At 52.3% G+C, this 19,688-nt stretch overlaps 1 protein-coding gene across 8 annotated transcripts in view; it reads left to right on the forward strand.

The window, feature by feature from the left end:
• Positions 1–19,688, forward strand: part of LOC123927451 (nitric oxide synthase 1 adaptor protein) — a 276,952-nt gene that overhangs the window by 79,318 nt on the left and 177,946 nt on the right. For all 8 annotated transcript variants that reach the window (XM_045982033.1, XM_045982025.1, XM_045982026.1 and 5 more), the window contains one exon: positions 3,049–3,120. In XM_045982033.1, the coding sequence (XP_045837989.1) occupies positions 3,049–3,120 (72 nt within the window). The remainder of the gene's footprint in view (positions 1–3,048; positions 3,121–19,688) is intronic.

A 19,688-nucleotide genomic window follows, 5' to 3' on the forward strand; every position in this document is an offset into this window, starting at 1 on the left:
TCACGTCGTTAGTGTGACTCTAGCTTGTGACGAGGTGTGGACCAGAATCATACCTTGGGTTTCCTTTTATTTTAATTTTTTAAAAGATTTTATTTATTTATTTGACAGAGATGACAAGTAGGCAGAGAAGCAGGCAGAGAGAGAGAGGGGAAGACAAGCAGGCTTCCCTCGGAGCAGAGAGCCCGATGCGGGGCTCAATCCCAGGACCCTGAGATCATGACCCGAGCTGAAGGCAGGGACCTTAACCCACTGAGCCACCCAGGTGCGCCTTTGGGTTTCCTTTTAATCTTTGTGACCCTAAGGGGCTCCTGCAGTGGGTTACCCACTCCCGAAGGATTCTCAGAAAGGCAGATTTAGGACTTCATGCTGCGGGAGGAAGGCCAATCAGTGAGTGTGTGCGTGTGTGCCGGGTATGAATGGACTGTAAGCTATCAGGGCATGGGATGACCCTGTGGGGTGTGAGAGGAGTGTGGGACATGTGTGCACGTGGCATGTGTGGTGGGTGAGCACATGGGCCTTGCACGCGTGTGAAGGTGTATGGTGTGTGTGTGCCCATGTACCAGCATGGCGGGTGGCGGATGGCGGATGCTGTGCTGGAGGCTCGAGCAGGTGGAGAGGTTGGGTGTTCTCGTGTGAGCTCCTTTTAAGGAAACCTATCCAAAGCCAGAAAGCCACCCCCCCTCTTTTGTCCTCCGTGCACCCCACGTTTCCTGACTGCTTCAGGTTCTCCACCCAGAGGCCTCCCTTCTGGAAGGGGAGAGATCCTGACTGCTTCGGGTTCTCCGCCCAGAGACCTTCCTTCTGGAAGGGGAGAGGTGGGCGGGGGGGGGAGGTAGCGGGGGGGGGGGGACCGGTCCCCTCGGGGCGTTTGTGTTCCTGCTTAGGAGTGGACCTCTCTGGGCAGCAGGCCCTCCTGGCGCGGCAGGGGTCACTTCCAGGCGAGCCTGGAACCCGTGACCTTGCTAGGTGTCGAGCTCCTGGCTCTCACGTGGTGACTGAAGGAACAGGAGCCCCTGCAGGTCTGAGTGCTCGGAGCTCAGGGCAGGAGCCTTCAGGCACGTGGGGCCTGGGACTGGGAGTGTGGAAACTGCTGGAGCTGCCGTGACGTCTGACAGTCACCCGGGCCTCGTGGCGTTCTGGGACATGTCAACATGTCGGTCACAGGCGTGTAGAGGGATGCCGCAGGGCCCCAGCGGAGCTCAGAGGGGAGAAACCCCAACCATGTTGGTATCAGACCACTCTTCAGTCCGGGCCTTCAGGTACCTGGGCGCATTGCCAGGCACTTTATCGACCGTGGGGTGGGGGCACACGCTGTGGGGGGGGGCTGTGCAGTGTGAGGGGGCCGTGCGCTGTTGTGGGGGTGCCATCCGCCTTGGGCCCAGAGGCAGCGCGCCCACTGCTCACCCTTGGCTGCCGGGCTCGTGTTTCAGGGTCGGAGCGCAGACTGGAGCCATCCTGCGGGAAATCCTTTGCAGTTGTTAGCTTTTGGAACCTTCCTTACTGGGGCTAGCCTTAGCCCCAAATTTCAGAAAGAACCTTCCCTTCCTGTGACCACAGGAAATAGGGGATGACTGTCCTCTTAGCTTCTATTAATACGGTCTTTGCTTAGGGAGACTTCTAAGTTATCTGGGGGCTGCTCATCCCTCAGACATCCCCTAGGCTGTTTTCTATCCTTTGAATGTCAGAAGGGAAGGCAGACCCAATATGTCAGTATGTCTGTGTGAGAAACAGATATCTCTTGCTTAAAAAATCTCCTCCCTCTTGTCTTGTTTCCGCCTACTGAGGAAGGATCTCAAGATATTTCTGTACTTCTGATCTAGCAATCCTACTCGTCCAAGTCCAGCCTACAGAGCGCCTTGGATGAGCTCCGGGGTCTGTAGATGATGGCGTCGTGGACTCAGTGTGGTTACTAGTGAGAGGGGAGGTGTCTGCCAGTCGGTGAGCCTTCATGGGTAATGTGGTGACAAAAATGCCCAAGTTGTATTTAGAGTAAAACAACAACAACAACAACAAAAAACCCCACCATGAAGAACAATATGAAGAGTGTGCCTTTTTTACATAAAACAGATTCCTTTGTGTCTGTGAATGTATCTGTCCATCAGCACACGCAGAGATGAATGTGAAACTACCAAGGGGAGTGGGGGGAGGGCTTTATTCTTTTGCTCTGTGTATTTCTGCTTTATTTGAATAGTGTACTGGGAGGAAGTATCCGTATATTAAACATTAACCTGAATGTCATTGGGTCTTAAAAATAACTCAAAAGTTTTAGATTAAAAATTGTTTCAGAAGATTACATTTTTTTAAATATTTTATTTATTTGACAGAAACCACAACTAGGCAGAGAGGCAGGCAGAGAGAGAGGAGGAAGCAGGCTCCCTGCAGAGCAGAGAGCCCAATGTGGGGCTCGATCCCAGGACTCTGGGATCATGACCTGAGCCGAAGGCAGAGGCTTTAACCCACTGAGCCACCCAGGCGCCCCCAGAAGATTGCATTTTTAAATAAAATATAATTAAGGTGTTTCTTTCCTCCAGTTGGGAACTTAGTCAAGTGCGTGAGGTCTCTGTAACATTTAGGGCTAACGCACTGAAGAGCCATTCATTGAAAAAAAGCATATATTCCTCTTTTTTTTTTTTTTTTTTTGTGGAGAGGGGGACTTTAATATAAGCAAAGCGTATTTGTGTAAGAGATTTATACCTTCTCTTGTTGGATCTTTCCCAAAATGCCATTTTACCAATGAGGCCGGGCAAAGTACCTCGCCCCAAAGACAGTGGTGGGAGGTTGATCACAGGTCTTTCTGGATTAGGAGGCCGCTCGGTGGGACATTGGGGTCCGTTTCACTTCTGACCAAGATCCGGGTGGGAGAGGAAGCAGGGCTTTCTTGTTCAGGGGCTTTTTATAACTTTAGGAGTCATCTCCAAACAAGACTCCCCTTTGGCTCTTTCCTCCTCTGCAAAATAGGGAGCTCAGCTGGATGTCCTTCTGCTAACATTCTGTGACCCGGGACCCTTGCTATCCTCTTCTCACCGAGTGCTTGCTTCCTCCCTGCAGTACGTCGGAAGCCTGGATGTGCCGAGGCCCAACAGCCGAGTGGAGATTGTGGCTGCCATGCGCCGGATCCGGGTGAGTGGCTGGAGAGGGGCTGTGAGGGGTCAGAGCCCCAGCATCTTCACTGTCGGCCCTGTTGATGGTGCTGGGGGAATCAGAGTGGACGGCTACACCCACTGCAAACCTCAGACCCCTCTCCCTGTACCCTCCAAAGAAGCCGTTCTGAGCTGGGTGGTTGATCTTGATTTAAAGGCCAAGGTTAAGATGGATGTGATGGCGGGAGGGGCGCTCTTCTCCCCCACCTCTCCTGGCCTGTTGCTTCTGGAACCGAGATGCACATACCTTAAGGATGTGTGGGGTCTCCGGGGGACTGAGCGAGAATGGCGAAGGATCTTTGTTTATTGCAGATTTTAGGGAAAATATTTGATAATTAGTTGTTATTTGGCTCAAAACATTTAAGAAGTGAAGCGATTTATTGTGGTATATAAGAAGGTCGACTTGAATTTTTAAGGACAAATTGTGGGATTTCAGCAAAATTTCCATGGTCAGTTGCTTTAGGCTCCGAAAATGTGTACATTCTCTTCTGGAATTTTGGGGATTTTCTAGCAGCATCTGGTAAACATTCTGGATTGTTGTTTTTTGACTCTGGTGCACAGAGCAGAGATTGAACAAGAATTAAGTTGTCTTCTGAGCACAGTGAAGGAATTTGTCCATCTGCTCTGCATTGAAATAGAAGCTACTTTAAAGTTGTACATTTCAAAGGGAGGATGGGGATTGGTCGAGTGGAATTGCAGGACTTCTTAGAGAAAATGGTTGTTGGAGGTGGTGGGATCAGTCATCTCGGATGCAGCCTGGTTTGGGCTCTTTGTCTCCAGAAGAATCTACTAGGTAAACAGAAAACCTGTAGCAGATGTTGGGAGCGTCTGTTGGCTTCCTGCCAGTTTTACTTCCTGCCAATTCATCCCATCCACAGAAATCTCAGCTCAATGACAGCAATTTGGGGAAGAAAATTAGTATGTTCGCTCCTGTTTCTCTGAGTAGTTCATTAGCTTATTAAAATTACTTTTTGGGGCACCCGGGTGGCTCAGTCGATGAGGCATCGGACTCTTGATCTCAGCTCAGGTCTTGATTTCAGAGTCGTGAGTTCAAGCTTCATGTTGGGCTCTTTGCTGGGTGTGGAGCCTGCTGTACAAAAAGGAAAAATTAGGGGTTGGGAGAGGGGGTAATAGGGTGATGGGTATTAAGGCGGACACGTGTTGTGATGAGCGTTGGGTGTTGTGTGTAGCTGATGAGTCATCAAACGCTTCATCAAAAACTAATGTACTACACAGTGGCTAACTGAACATATAAAAAATTAAGTGATAATAGTAAGTAATAATAATTAAATTAAAAAAAATCAAAATAACCTTTTTTTTTTTTTAAAGATTTTATTGATTCATTTGACAGACAGAGATCACAAGCAGGCAGAGAGGCAGGCAGAGAGAGAGGAAGGGAAGCGGGCTCCCTGCTGAGCAGAGAGCCCGATATGGGACTCGATCCCAGGACCCTGAGATCATGACCTGAGCTGAAGGCAGAAGCTTTAACCCACTGAGCCACCCAGGTGCCCCGAAAAAAATCAAAATAACCTTTCACTGCCTGGATCCTCCCAGTCCTTTGGCATTTTTTTTTTTTTTATTAAGTCGAATCTGCCAAAACTATGAAAAACAGCAGTGCCCTTCCGCATGGATGTGGGAGTGAGTTGCTTCCGGCCCTTCCACATGGGTTCACTCCACATTCACAGCAAGCCGTGGTGTAGGGGTCTTGTTACCCTCGTGTTTTAGGTTAAACTGAAGCTCGGAGGGATGGTGAGGAGTCCCAGGGTCCGGGAAGTGGTGTGTGTGTGGCCTGAGTGCAGTTCCCCACTCGGTCTCAAGAGGCCACGTGAGATCCTTCGTCCCTGTGGCGTCAGGCTTGCCATTCGGTACGTCCCCAGGCCTCTCCTCTTTTCTTCCTCGGCCTTCCCACTCAGGTAGGGAGTGCAGCGGCCTTGGCTAGGGGCTGTCGGGTGGGGCTTCCCCACGCTGGGGGGCCTACTGCTCTCACCGAGCTTGGTACTGTTGCCGCCGTCAGGCCTGGACCTGGGGCTGGCCGGCCTTGGCGTTTCACCAAAAACGTCCCTCTTTCCTTCCTATTCAGCTAAGATACAGGAAATATGTTGAAAAAATACCCTTATCATAATTAGAGTCCTATCTCTGTTAATATTAGCTGTCAGGAGTAATACTGTGCGTCAAGTGCTTCAGTTGGCCATTTAGGATAGAAATAACTTTTTATCTGTTATATGCCACTACTCTAGACGAGGTGAAGATGTTATCACGTGTTGTAGGTGAGGAAACAAGAGTTTTAGGGGAGGCTCAAAAAGTGGTTCAAGGTCAAGTTGCCGTCAGGAGGTGGAGCTGGGACTCGCACCCAGCACGGCGCTGCCCGCTCTGTGGCCGGGCTCTTGGATGCGGGTTTGGGTGATGGTGCGCCCAGTTGGTGAACCAAAGGGTTGGGTGTGGGACTTCCCCAGTGAGGGAGTCCGCGGCAGAAACACCATTTCATAGAAGGAACAGAGTGTACCTGTGCAGAAAACCTCTCCTCGAAGCTGGGGTGTCCGCTAGAACTGGTCACGCCCTGGGAGCTGGGGATCTGTGGGGCTGGAGTGGCCCTGTCTCCTCTGCGCCGTCATCCGTTAGCCCGCGTGGCCGTGTGCCAGGAGCTCCCGTCCCTGTGACCTGCTTCCAGTGCTTAATGAGCGAGCGGCTCATTCAGTTAGAGGGAGAACTACGTTGGCCCGAAAGCTGCTCGGTCTGGCTGGCCGGACCCTTGTGTAGACAGAACGCCGCAACAGCAAGCACTCTGGGTGTGTGTTTTACCCTGAAACCCCCAATTCACTGCTCGGTCCAGGCTGCTGTTTTCTCTGCCTCTCTCCCTTTCAAAAGAGCTGTTTTGACTGTAATTACAGTCATCGAGAACCAAGGCCTGGGATTTCTGTGTAAAGGACTGTTCCTGACTTTCTTTGTGTGTGGAATGGTGCCAAGCCAACGCTGGGCAGGACACTTCGGGGTTTAGGTGGCTGGACGCTCATGCAGATTCGAAGACGCAGGCCTCCCAGCATGGCCAGCGCAGAGGGCTGGTCCTCCAAGAAGCCGCTGTGAGAAGGGTCGCGGCGTCTTACATCTGGGGGCCTTGCCAAGGCTTTTATGTGCGCCTCTCCCTGATCTCTCGGGAGCTCTGCACGGGACGGGGAATGGGGCAGTGCAGATAGAAGCCCATGGAAGGAGAAGTGACTGGCCTGAGGGGGGCCATGGTTGGCCTCAGGCCTGGGGCTGCAGCAGGTGTATGGGCCCTTCCTCCTTCCTCAGTTCCCCACTGCGGGGTCGACTGTACTGAATATGTGTTCTTCGTCTTCTTCTCTCCCCGCCCCCCAATTTCTCATTTGTTCTCTGACTGTATAGATTTTCTTTTAAAATTCTTGTTACCTGTTCTGGGTGTCTTTTTTTTTTTCTTCTCCTTTTGTACTGTGCTTTCAAGATTTTTAAACTGATGTTTAAACCATTTTTAAATGTAGAGTTCGGTGGTGTCATTCACAGCATGCCACGGATCTCTCCAACACTTCTTCCTCTTGCAAAACAAACTCCGTATGAAACGCCAGTTCCCTTTCCCTCTTCCCCCAGCCCTTGGCAACCACCTTTATACTCTGGTGTCTCTGATTTTGGCTGCTTAGATACCTCATAAATGGAATCCTACTGGATTTGTCATTTTGTGACTGGCTTGATTCATTTCGCATAATATCCTGGAGGTTCATCTGTGCTGTGGCATGTGACAGGATTTCCTTCCTTTATGAGACCGTGTAGTAGTCAATTGTGTGTGTATAATTAACGCATTTTCTTTATTCGTCCTTCTGTTGATGGGCACTTGGGTCTCTTCTCCCTTTTGGCTGTTGCGAATAATGCCGCAATGAGCATGAATGTGCAAATATCTTTGAGATCCTGCTTTGAATTCTTTTGGATCTGTACCCAGATGCGGGAGGGCTGCATTGTATGGCAATTCTATTTTTAATGTTTCATATTATCTTCCATAATGGTTGTATCATTTAAAATTCCCACCCATGGTACACAAGGGTTTCAAGATTTTTCTTTTTTTTTTTTTGAATAACGTGTGCCTTCTTGGTGCTGGATCTTTAAATAGATGGGCTTTCCTTTTCTGGAAGGGGTATGTTGGGGTGGGAACCACTAAGCCCGGGGGTCTCCGGGGGGGGTGGTGTCAGGAGGCAGAGCACGCACTCGTGGTGGGTTACCAGGCCGCCTCCTGTCATAGAGCCTTCCTGCCTGAACTTGCCCGTGCCAGGGCCCAGGAGTTCCTTGTACTGCACTTCCGAGGACTGGGCTTGGGGTTCTGAACGGCTGTAACTTCAGTGTGACGCCGTCCTGGATATGGGGTGGTGTGTATGCGGATGACTCGTCAGGACTGAGCCTGAGGACTGAGTGGACCGCTTGCTGTCCCCCAGCAGGACGTACGTGCGTCGGCTCGTTCCTCCGTCCTGCAGTATTTCCTGAGCACCATATGCTTCGCCAACGTCCGAATCTCCCTCTAGTGCTGGCATTTGGCCATGGACGAGACAAGCACACGAATAACTAAGTTATTAGGCGAGGGGCAAGAGGTTAGGAAGTGTGTAACTGGAGATTTAGCCCAGTCTGGGGAGACAGGGCGCCCGTGTGGGCTCCCGAGATGGAAGCCGGGATTAGCAGCTGCTGAGCCGGATCACCCCACACCCCTCGCCCCCCGCCCAGCTAAGGATGTCATGGCTCAGGGAGGACTTGCAGCCTTGAGGGAGCACGTCCCCTCACAGCTCCCTCTGGGCCCCAAGTGCCTCACTTCCTGCCCGACCATCACTGCAGGCTCCAGGGGTTTTTCTTGAGTGACTTTGAACAGAGATCTTTAAATCCGGTCTGTCCCACACTTAAGGGCCACGGAATCCTGGCACGTGCTTCGTTATTTGGGGGGGACTGGGATTGCGGCTTCTCCGTCTGTCCATTGGGTGTTCCCAAGGGGACAGTGAGGCCCATGTAGGAGGAGGACCTGGGTCTTCGGACGCCCAGCACTTCGGACGCTCCCACTGCTGCAGAGAGAGGCCTGGGGGAGGTCCCTGCGCAGTGTTTGCTTTTTTGTTTTCTTCATACCGCTTCTGGAGTTTCCACTGATGGGGAATGAGGATGAATTCTGGGGTGCTGGGGGGGTCCTTCTGAGTTGGAAGGAACTGCAGTCACAGGTAGCCGTGGTTTGGGGTCTCTCACCGCCTTCTTTGTTTGCTCATTCAGGATGTGCCCCTTTGCCCAAGGCCGTGGGGACCCTTGTCTGTTCCCTCCGTGGTCTGTCTTACTCAGGCTTCAGTTTCTCTCCTATTCTGTCTGCTGTTGCTGCTGCAACCAGTCATCACAGACTTGTTTAAAACCACCCGGAGTCATTAGCTGATGGTCCTGGAGGTCATTGTGCAGGACAGCCTTCCCATCTTGTGATTCTTAATCACATCTGCAGTGTCCTTTTTGCCACATGCAGTAATAGTCACCGGTTCCGGGAGTTAGCGCTGGACATCGCTGGGGGCCTCTTCCACCAACCCTACGTGCCTTGCCCGTAGCCTACAAAAAAGAAGCAAGTGAGGGAGCCCAGACCAAACCCGGGCGGCCTTCTGATTCCAGCCCTCATCCTTTCCCTCACCCATCCAGCTGCCTGGGCGTGGGTTCCCATGTTATCCTCTGATCCCTGGAACCATCTGGGCAAGAGGGAAGTTTATACTCTCCAGAAGCAAGCACAGGCTGATTGTCCTGCTTGTTGTCTACCAACGATCTCGGTGTCGGAGCAGGTGCCATCTGGAAGAAGAGGAGAAGAAGGGAGGGGATACGGGCCACCCTCCCCCAGCTGTGCAGACAAAGTGGAGGGAAGTTCTGTGTGAGCCCACGGTTGGTTTGGTTCCAACTGGGGCAGCTTGGTTGCAGGTTTCTAGTGGAAGGGGAAGGTGGATCCAGCCTGCTGGCCTTGCCTCACGGTACCTGCGTGTGTAGAGGGGAATTCAGCAGGCAGATATTTGCTATGATTTGCATGTCTTTTGTTCCCAACATGATCACCAGCCAGTCCCTGTCCCTGCACTTTTTGGTTTCCCTGGGAAAGCAGCGCTGTGCAGTTAGAGCCCTCAATGAGGACTAATGAGAGTTGGGTTCTGAGTCTTCTTGTTGGAAGGTGTAACCATTCAGTTCATCTCCGCTTCCTGGTTTATAAAAGGGAGAGGATCATACTTCTTGTCTCCCTGGTGCTGTTGTCAAATCTGGGATGATGCATGAAAAGATACTTCGTAAGCCACAAAGGGGTATTTATATTCATCTGTATCATTTCTGTACCTTCTTTTGGGTTTCAAAGCATTGTGCAAACACAGATCAATACCCCGAGAGACACCATGCTGCTTCGTGGATGTCCTTTTAATGGCCAGCGTCTTCTTGTAGATTTTGGTGCAAACCTCACTTCCTCGGGGAGGCCTCTCCAGCCCCCAACAGGTCATTTTGTCCCTTCCTGTGTTCTTGAGCACCTCACCCCTCCCTTTGCTGCACTCAAGTGACTTTGCAGTCTGTCTGCATGAGAGCCTGTGCTCAGTGGACTTTTGTTGAGTGACTGAGAAAATTAATCTTTGTTAATAACCACGTGAGCATCCAGCAGTGAAACCCAGTGAGGTTTCACCTAGGGGGTGCCCGGAAGGAGGAATGCTCTGGGCTCCGGTGTGTGGAGAGCCAGGCTGGGCTTGAGCGTGGCACCTGCTCTTCTGTTACTTCCTCACCTTTACGAACCCTTTGTAGCTTCTAGAAGGGGAGAAGGTGAGAGGCATCTTGCTGGAGAGGCATCTTGTTGGACCTTTGGTGTGGGAGAGGGGACAGACAGCTGTTCTTGTGGCCAAAGACTGGATTTCTGGCTGTGAAAAGACCAGGGGATGGATCCCTGCTGTAGAAACACGGCACAGCTTCCTGGAAGCTAGAGCAGCCTGGACCTGAAGCTGTGTGTGTGCTTGTGTCCAGATGCGCTCAGAGGTGGTTGGTCTTTCTTTGTGGCTCCTCTGGCTGTGGGCTGAATTAAACCTCTGGTCATGCTGCAAACACCTTTCACAGGTGTCCAGGATGGGATCATAGATTTCTGTCTAGTGGTGACTTGACTCCTCAGATGTGGCTGCTCAGGAGTGGTGTGGCTCCGTGGTCTTGAACAGAATGGGCTGGTGCCCAGGAAGTGGCCAAGCCCTCCCCTCTCCTGCAGGCCCCTTCTGGTATTACTGACTCTTCCAGAACTTTTTCTCAAGGGATAACAACCCCAATATGAAGTGGCCGTGGGTGCTGCTGTCTTGGGAGAACATCCCAGTCCTGGGCGGGCTGGCGGGCTGTGTGGGGCAGCCTCAGCCCTTGGGAGGGCCTCCTGTCCCTGCCGCCGGTCAGCCACAGCACCCCATCCCCCCCATGCGTAACCCCCTCCCTGCGTGGTTTCCCGCAGCATCACATGTTCCATTGTCAGTAATTCTCCTTCTCAAGTTCAGGGCTGGCTCGTTTACCTCAGAACAGCTTAGGTGGCAACGCAGACCCTCTCTGGTTACCTTGGTATGGCCCTGTTATTCCCCCTCGGCTTCCGTAACCCGTGACTGCTAATGTAGGGGCTGAACACAACTCTGGTTCAGTGTCTTAAAGATCAGGAGGTCAAAAATTTTGAAATGGGGCTTAAATCAAGGGGTTGACATGGTTGTTTTCCTTCTTGAGGCCCCAGGAGAGAATCTGTGCCCTTGCTTTTCCAACTTTTAGAGGCCGCCTGAATTCCTGAGCCCTGGACCCCTTCCATCTCCGGGCCAGCGGTCCTGGCCTTTGACCTCTGCTCCGACCCTCCTGCCTTCCTCCTTCCCTCACCAGGACGCTTGTCAGTACACAGGCCTCTCCATCTTGTGCTCCCCTGACCATCCAGGTTAATCTCCCCGTCTCAGAGCCTGTGATTGAAAGCCCGGGCAGAGCCCCCTTTGCCGTGCAAGGGTAACACACTCACAGGGTTTGGAGGTCAGGTCGGGGACCTCATGGGGTGGGGGTGTCCCCGTTCTGCCTCCCAGCATAGGATCAGAGTGTTAGACTTATAGCAGGGTTGGGAGGATTCCACCCCTCGACTGCGGTGCTCTAGTGGGGGCCAGGACACCGTCTGCACATCCTGTCCTTGTGTTTGCCGCCGGAATGACAGCACAAGTTTCTTACCCCATTGGCCTTTGTTAATCTCCAGTAAAACTGGGATGTCGTGTTGGCAGATGGATCTCACGGTATATCTATGCCTGCAGAGCACTGAGCAAAGCCTGTCGCATGAGGGTTGTGCTCCATAAATCATAGTTCCTTCCCCTCTTCTTTTTTCAAAGGTTTATTTATTTTAGAGCAGTGGGGGGAGGGGCAGTGGGGGGGAGAGAGAGAGAGAGAGGGAGGGAGGAAGGGAGGGAGGGAGAGAATCTCAAGCAGACTCCCCGCGGAGCACAGAGCCCAGTGCGGGGCTTGATCCACAGACCCTGAGATCACAACCTGAGCCAAAATCAAGGGTCAGATAGATGCTCAACCGACTGTGCCACCCGGGCGCCCCTTCCCTTCCTTCCTAACTAGTATGTATCGGGCAGGGACACTGGGAAGCTGGGAGGGGGTCAAGTTTCGCTATTAAAGACCTCATCAGCTTCGGGGGTCAGTTACTTTTTTCCCTTCATCTGTAGATGAAGGCTTCTCAGAAGGGTTTCCATGGCACTCTTGGAATCTCTAAGTGTGCTCTCCAGGGTCGGAGAATCCTCTGGAAGAATTTTTAAAATTTGGTGTTTCCATATGATCCTAGTGAAGTCACCCAAGCCTGTTCCCGGCTGTCCGAGGGCCACCCCCCGCCCCCGTGCGGTGAATGGATTCACTGTCTGCGGTGGTGTTTGTCTGCTGGAGCTGGCCCCAAGTCTTCCTTCGTGACTGTCATGCACCGCGGAGAAAGAAACGTTCATCCTCCGTCTGTAACGGATTGCCATGAGAGCAGGGACAGATGACTGAACTGGGCAGCAGTCTGGACAGCAGGAAGGGGCAGAAGGTGGGTTTGGTGGGTAGAGCTTGGGGCTGAGGGCAGCGCGCGGCAAAGCCGTTCTCCCTGGGTGTGGGTGGAGTTGTTTGCTGCTGCTGGGACGAGGCCTGTTCTGGTTAATTCCAGCAGCTCCTCTGAGGGGTTGGCACCTGGACCATCCTGGTGGTCATGATGCGGAGTATCACCCTGGGTGTGCGTGCGCCAAAGTTAAGAGAACCCTGGGGCAAGGTGGTCAGTGTCAGGGTTTCAGTGAAATAACAAGGTCTTCTCTGACACAAACAGCTTTCCTTTGAATTTATTTAGGGGTACGCTTTGTGTTTAATTTAGAAATTTGTATCAGACCTGCATGCATGAGTACGTTCCATCTTGTTTTAGGCCATACGTGTGAAGTCATGGTGCAACAAACCTGATTTGTTGGGGCTCGTTTTGGTAGTGACTTGATGGATACTTAATTCCCATACCCTACAACTCACCTGTCTCAGGGATATAATTCATCGGTGTTTAGTCTGTGCCTAGTGTTGGGAAACTGTTACCCCAGTCAGGTTTAGAGCATTTTCATCACCCCAAAAAGAAATTATGCCCCTTAGCCAGCATTTCTCAGTCTCTCCCCCGAGGCCCCCAGCCCTAGGCAGCCACTAATCTACTTTCTGTCTTTATGGATTTGTCTGTTCTGGACACTTCCTAGAAACGGCATCCTGCGACACACGGCCTTTTATTCTGGCTTCTTTGATTTCACATCATGTTCACAAGCTTCATTTATGTTGTGGCATGGATCAGCATTTCATTTCTTTTTATTCCCAAATAATATTCCCTAGTATGGGTATAGCACAAATCATGTACTCATTCAAACACTGAATGTTTGAGAGAACATTTCTTGTTTTCTCGAAAGGGGGGGCCGGACTTTATTGAACTTCAGAGAACACTTGGTGTGGCTTGAGCAGCGTGTGATGGGCGGGCTACAGCTGTCTTCTCAGCGGGAGGAAGAACAAATCATTACTTTCTTAGGGGAAGTGGGGCAACGCGCTCTCATCAATATGAGGAATGGTGTGCCGGGAGCAGAACCTAATTTTTTTCCTGTATTCATTAAAAAAAAAATGTAGTGACTCCTTTTATGAGTCAGTATTATTTTAGGTGCTGGGGACAGAGCAGACAAAGCCCTTGTCTGCCTGTAGTTTCATTCTGGTGGTTGGAATTGCAGGTAGGGGAGGAGGCCATTTGCATAGTGTATCACATGTGAGTTCTCTGCAGGAAGACAGAGCAGAAAATAGGATAGTGTCAGGGGAGAGGGGATAGCTGCTATTTTATATGGAGTGTTGGACAAGCCCTCTGCATTGTGGAGACCTTTGAATTGCAAGAGATGTAAATATGGAAGGGAGGGAGGACCATGTGAATATCTGGAGGAAGATACCCAGAGGCGGGGGCAGTAAGTACAAAGGCCCTGGGGCAGGAATGGGCTTTGCAGGTTCAAGGAATAGCAAGAAGGTCAGTGTGTCCGGAGACTCAAGGGTCCCAAGTAGGGACGGTAGATCACACCTCATGAGAATCTGGTTCACTTAGTACCTACTAAAGTCCTGCCCACACGTGAGAAAATGCATTTATCTTTCCCCTGAACCTATACTGGACTGGAAAGTCATTCTGTACGAGAAGCTTTGGTTTTGCTCCTAAGGCGAGTGATTTGGAAATGAGTTTAAAACTGGGGCAGGACTGCTAAATACATTCCCCATCGGTAGAGGAGTTAGGAAGAATCAGTTATCATCAAAGCCAAATGCCCTTTTGCTTTGAAAGAAGCTGTCTTGATTACAGCTGTTGTGCTCAAGAGTAAGAAATAATTTAATTGTGTTTCCACAGGAGCATTTGAACATTGCCCAACCCAGCCCCCAGATCCTTGCATGACCTGCTTAGTGCCCGAAGCGGCAGTGTTTCTCCATCACACCGGGAGGTTAGGAAGAACCCCGCTTCATTGCTGCGACACCAGCCAGTCTTTGAGGACCCATTTGTTCAGGTTTCTGCCATTAGTAGCTGAGCAGCCGCTCCTCGTTTTGAGGACTTCTGTGGATTTTTAAATATCTGTCATCCTTATCATTTTAAGCATTTGTAAGTGTACAACTCAGTGGCATTAAATATGTTCATAATTCTCAGGACGCCTGGGTGGCTTAGTCCGTTAAGCTTTTGCTTAGGTCATGATCCCAGGGTTCTGGGATCGATTCACAATTCTGTGCCCATCAGCGTTATCTACATCCAAAACCTTCTCATGGTCCCCACCGTGAGCCCTGTGTCCACTAAACAATAATCACCTCTTTTCGCTTGGCCCCTGGTAGCCTCTATTCTGCCTGCTGGCTCTATGATTTTGCCTTTCCCAGAATCCTCCTGTAAGCAGAACCTCCTACAACATTTGCCTTTCTCTGACGTATTTCGCTAAGTATGCTGTTTTCAGGAACCATCCATAGTGTAATGTAAGTCCAATTTCGGCCCTTTTAATTGAGTAGCACACTGTTCTGTGATTTCTTGCGCTCAGCACATCACGCAGGCTATCGTGTGTGACTGTTTCCTCTTTGGATCCTGAGCCACGTGCTCAAGGACGGGGATGTGCAGCTCGGTTCACTGAGGACCTAAGCTGCTTGCGGGGGGACACCTCAGACCCCTATGGAGTGGCTTGATCCATTCCTTAGGAGTACTTCTTAGTTAAGTCCATGTTCATGTCCATTGTCCTCTAATTTAAGTCTCCAGGAACCCCATAAAAAGCAAGTCTTACCCTTGCTTTACAGATAAGGGTCCCCAGGAGGGAAGTAACTCACTCAGACTAATGACGCCGCTGTTGTCCTTGTCAGTAATGACCAAATGTGGATAAAGACTGTGCTGTGTGCTGTGTCACGGTGTCAGGCTCCAGCAAAGAGCTTCGTGAGTGTCACATGACTTGGTCCTCTCCGCAACTCTGCACATAGGCAAGGTCATGGTCCCATTTTACAGATGAGGAAACCAAGGCCCAGAGAGGCTCACTCGCTTGTCTTGAGTCACAGGGCTGGGAAGGGGGGGAATCTGGGATTCTGTCCAGCGCTTGGATGTGGTGTGGCTGTGTTGTCAAAACCAGCACGAGTCTGCAGCCCACTTACTCCGGGCTCAGGCGTCCTCCGAGGATGTGCTGCCGGGCCCCGTGTTTCCAAACGTCGGTCCGGGCCACGTCCTCCGTGTCCCTGATGGTGCCTTTCTTCAGTCTGGGAACTCTGCCAGACAGCGTACAGCACTGGCTGTAAATAAGGCCATATTTGATTTTTATAAACTTCTCTTTAGAGTTTGAGACCCATACGTCCTGACTGACACCCCCACTTGGATGTCCCAGAGGCACCTTCAATTCAATATGTCAAAAATGGAATTTGTCATTCCCACAGTCTCTTCTCTTTGCTGTGAACCCTCTCCCCTGAGTCTGTTTTTCTCCTCACGTTTGCTTATCTCCCTGCAGGCATCTTATTGGTGCAGGATGGAAGCCAGAAACCTCAGGGTCACCTTACCGACCCCGCCTCAGTCACCCCTACTGATGGGGCCTCTCGAATATTGCTCAAACGCATGTCTCCTGTGAACCCCTACCCGGGAGGAGGGCCATATCCTGTCACTGCACACCCCATTGCAGGAGCCCCCCGCACGGTGGCTGTGCCCTTGGCTGGGCCACACTCTCCGTGTCTCCCGCACGGGGACCCAGTTCCTCTGTCTGAAGGCGGGTCTGCAGGAATTGTCCTGCTCAGAACCATTTGGCGATGGTTCATCGCCTGTGGGCTGGAGTCTGAAGTCTGTGCGAGACACACAGGATTCTGTGGGGACCCTCAGGCCATGGGGGGTTCCTGTTGGGGCCCCCCTCTGCTCTGCTCTTCACCCCTGTCTGGGAGCCCCCCTTTCTCCACAGGGTGGGGGTCTGTCCCACTGGGACTCTGCCGAACTTCTGCTCATCTTCCACGCGGCCGCGGAGCGTTCGTCCCTTCTGGCAGCTCTCCTTCTACAGAGACCTCGGTGTCTGCATTTGCCGTAATGGATTTGCCTCCCCGAGGGCATGGACTGTGGTCAGCCTCCCGCGAGCCAAGGGGCGAATCTCTCAATGGCTCTTTCTTCTTTGGGAAAACAGGAGCACTGTCGCCCCTGTGGGAAAGAAAGGCAGGGACGGGTGTCTGGTCCGTAGCACTACCCAGCCTGGGATGGGTGATGTAGTCGTTGTGGGAGTCTCCTGTCCTTCCACGCCGTGGATATGTCTGGTCAGGAGCCTTGTCCCCCCTCTTCTCTCCCCCCCCCAATACCATCTGTTGGAATGTTTCCTTCTGAGTTGTTGGGGACTTGGAGGCAGGAGCCCTCGGTGGGTTTCCTGCTTCACGGCTGGGACTTAGGGGAAGTTAATTTCTCTGAACCTCAGGCTCCCCCTTGTAAAATAAGGGGCATCTTTGCAAGGTCACCTCGTAGCTCTTCCCTGCAGCTTAGAGGACCCATGATGTGGCAGGTTTTGTAAATCGTCAGGTGCACACGCAGATGGGTTGTCAGACCCAGACGGCAGCGAGATCGGCGGCACGGGCCCCGGGCCGGTACAGTCTCCCACCCGGTGTGGAATCTGGTGCTTCCGTCGCCAGGTCTGGGTGGAAAAGTTGCCATGTCTGCCTATTCTGTGTGGCCCCCAGTCCCCTGGCCTTTCGGTGGCGTGAAAAATAGCGGGACAGCTGCCACTCCGTCCCTGTGCTCCTGCTGCCCTGTCCTCGGGGTCTGCGGAGAGGCGTCCCCCATGTGGCCGTCGGCTGCAGGAATGACAGATCCCTTCCCCACAGTGAACTCAATCCTGCTAACTGGCAGGAATCCCCCTTGTTAGTGTGCTATCAGCAATTTCCCCACTTACTAACCCTCTTGAGGGGATCTGGCATTCTTGCCCGCTGCTGGTAATGGTCTCCTCACCACAGCGCCTGCTCAGTCGCTGGTGTGCACGTCCTGGCTTCCTTCGGCAACGTGGATCTTTGTTTGTCCTGGCCCAGGAGGAGCTGGAAGAGAAGGCACTTTGAATAGTTTGGGGTGTCTGTTCGTTGTTAATATTTGGTGCCTCCTTCGTTCTTTTATTTTTTTTCCCTAAGATTTATGTATTTTGCAGAGAGTGTATGCACACACAAGCAGGAGGAGGGGCAGAGGGAGAAGGAGAGAGAGAATCTCCAGCAGACTCCACGCTGAGCACGAAGCCTGACGCAGGGCTCGATCTCATGACCCTGAGATCACGACCTGAGCCGAAATCAAGAGTCGATGCTTAACCAATGGAGCCACCCAGGCGCTCCCTTAATTCTTTAGGGGTTTGAGTCGAAAGCCACTTTACGGGAAAGCCAGGAAAGAAGAGGGAGGGAATGGTTTCATTTCTTCTAGGTATATGGTTACCCCCAACATCAGACACGTAGCCGCGAGAGTCCAGGTCAGATATACCAATGACAGCAAGTCGATCCTTGCTGCTCAGTAACAGGTGCTGTTCCGAGCCCTTGGCCTGGGTGCCTCTTTAGAGAGGAGCTTTAGTCACTCGACTGAGGTCACACAGTCAGTCAGTGGCCAGGAGTCTGGCTCCAGCACCTGGGCTCCTCACTGCCACGCTGCTGCTCTAAGGCAGACTGACATTCCCCCTCGGTCCTACCGTTCTGGATCGTCTGAAGGTGGACATCACGTGTTAGCACGGAGTGTGGCCTTGACCTCCCCGCCCGGCCTCCCCCTGCGCAGAGTCGGCGGCAGTCCGCGTTTGCTGAATCCTGCAGATGCTGGACCCGTCCCGTTTCTGCTTCCCCGGAGCTGCTGGTTGAGCCGGTTTGCTCAGGCAGAGCTTCCAGACCAACCTGTTCTCCCCTGGTCCTCGCCATCTGCTGGCTCCGCTGCGGGAACAGCTGACAAACAGAGTCAGGCCACTGAGAGGGAGAGTGGGACAGCGGGGTCCCCGTGGAGGCCGCCTGCTTGCTGGGAAGCGCCGAGGCCTAGAAATCCGTGTGCAGTTGATGGGGAGCTGTCGTCCTGATGAGGCTTGTGGGCACACAGGTCGGTTTGTCTCTCCCTCCCTCCTGAAAGGGCACGGGATGCTGACCAGCAGGACACCAGGTGCCGCTAACAGCTGTGGCCCTCCTCGGATGGGTGCCGGGCAGCCCTCTGCCTTCCCTTGGTGCCGACCCTGCTGCTCAGGGGCTCTGGCTGGACCCTTCTCCCGGCACCTGCTGTCTTCACCAGGCCCGCCCCTCCCTCCGCGCCCTTCTTCAAACCTGATTAGATGTCCATGTTGGCTTGTTCACGTGGTCTTCATTTAGCGGGGATGACACTTAATTTAAGTAAGAGTTTGGCTGCTTTTAAACTAAACAACTATATCCCCCAAGGGGCCAGTGCAGAGTCAGTAGCCAGACTGTTTAGTGAAAGACATGGTATTGATTTATGACTTTCACTTTAATCCATTCCCAGACACCCCACACTTAAATGTATGGCCAGGCACGCAGGCTGCTCCTTTGAGAATCCTGTGTCCTGCCTGCAGAGAGAGGGGAGTTTCTCCTGAGTGTGCCCGTGACACGTGTGTCCGGCCTCCTGGAGGAGGCTGTGTTGGTAGAGCCGGCGTGTTCCTCCTCCCCCTGCACACAGCTTCTGTCATGTCTCTGCTCAAACACTGTCCATGGCTCCCTATTACCTGTGAACAGAGCACGGAGTTCTCAGCTGGTGGGCAGGGGCCTTCCAGGCCGGCTCCACTGTGCCCGTCGAAACTTCTTTCCCGTTGTTGTCCGGCTGTGGCCATACTGACTTTCTAACTTGTCTTTGAGTGTGTGGTGTCCAGTTTCTCCTGCTTGTCCTCTTCCTCCTTTCTCTGGGATTCTCCCCCTTTGCTGCCTGCCTGCTGTCGCGGCTTCAAGGCCCACTCCAAATGGAAATCTTGGCTAAGAAATTGTGATTTCTCTGAGCTGTGGTTCAACTCTGCTCTGGTCTCTGTTGCTCGTCAGGTACATTTTAGCCTGCTTCATTTTACAGTTGTTGTTGTTATTAAATGGGGACTCTGTGAGAGCAGTGATGCTGTTGGTCACGTGTGTCTCTGGCAGCGGTGAGTCTGAGCCTGGGGGAGTAGCCCTGAGCCTTTCCCAAGCGCGTCCTCTGTGCCCTCGTAAGTACTATACATGTCCAGCCCGGTTGTCCTCACGGAGCTTTCAGAGATCGGAGCTGTGTTTGGTCCTGCTCTCATTCCTCAGTGCTGGCGGCCCGGGCCAGGAGCCATTTGAGGAACTCTGCAGGGGTGGAGACTGAGGGTTGATGGTCTGATACTCAGGCCGCCAGCTGCCTCACCTGCCATCGGGGACCCCTTCTCTAAACACGCGGTGAGCTTACCCCTGCTCAGTGGCAGTCTGCTTTATTTAAGCTTTTTAAAAATGTCACTAGGTTTGCAGAATCATGGCAAAGAAAGTACAAGGAGTTCCTGTATCCCTCCCTCCCCCACCGCTTCCCTCAGTTTCCCCAGTGATTGGTGTGTGTGGCGTGTTGGTAGCCATGAAGGAACCAATACCGAGTCACGA

The sequence above is a fragment of the Meles meles genome, chromosome 17 (genome assembly GCF_922984935.1).
Source record: "Meles meles chromosome 17, mMelMel3.1 paternal haplotype, whole genome shotgun sequence".
Taxonomy (NCBI): Eukaryota; Metazoa; Chordata; class Mammalia; order Carnivora; family Mustelidae; genus Meles; species Meles meles.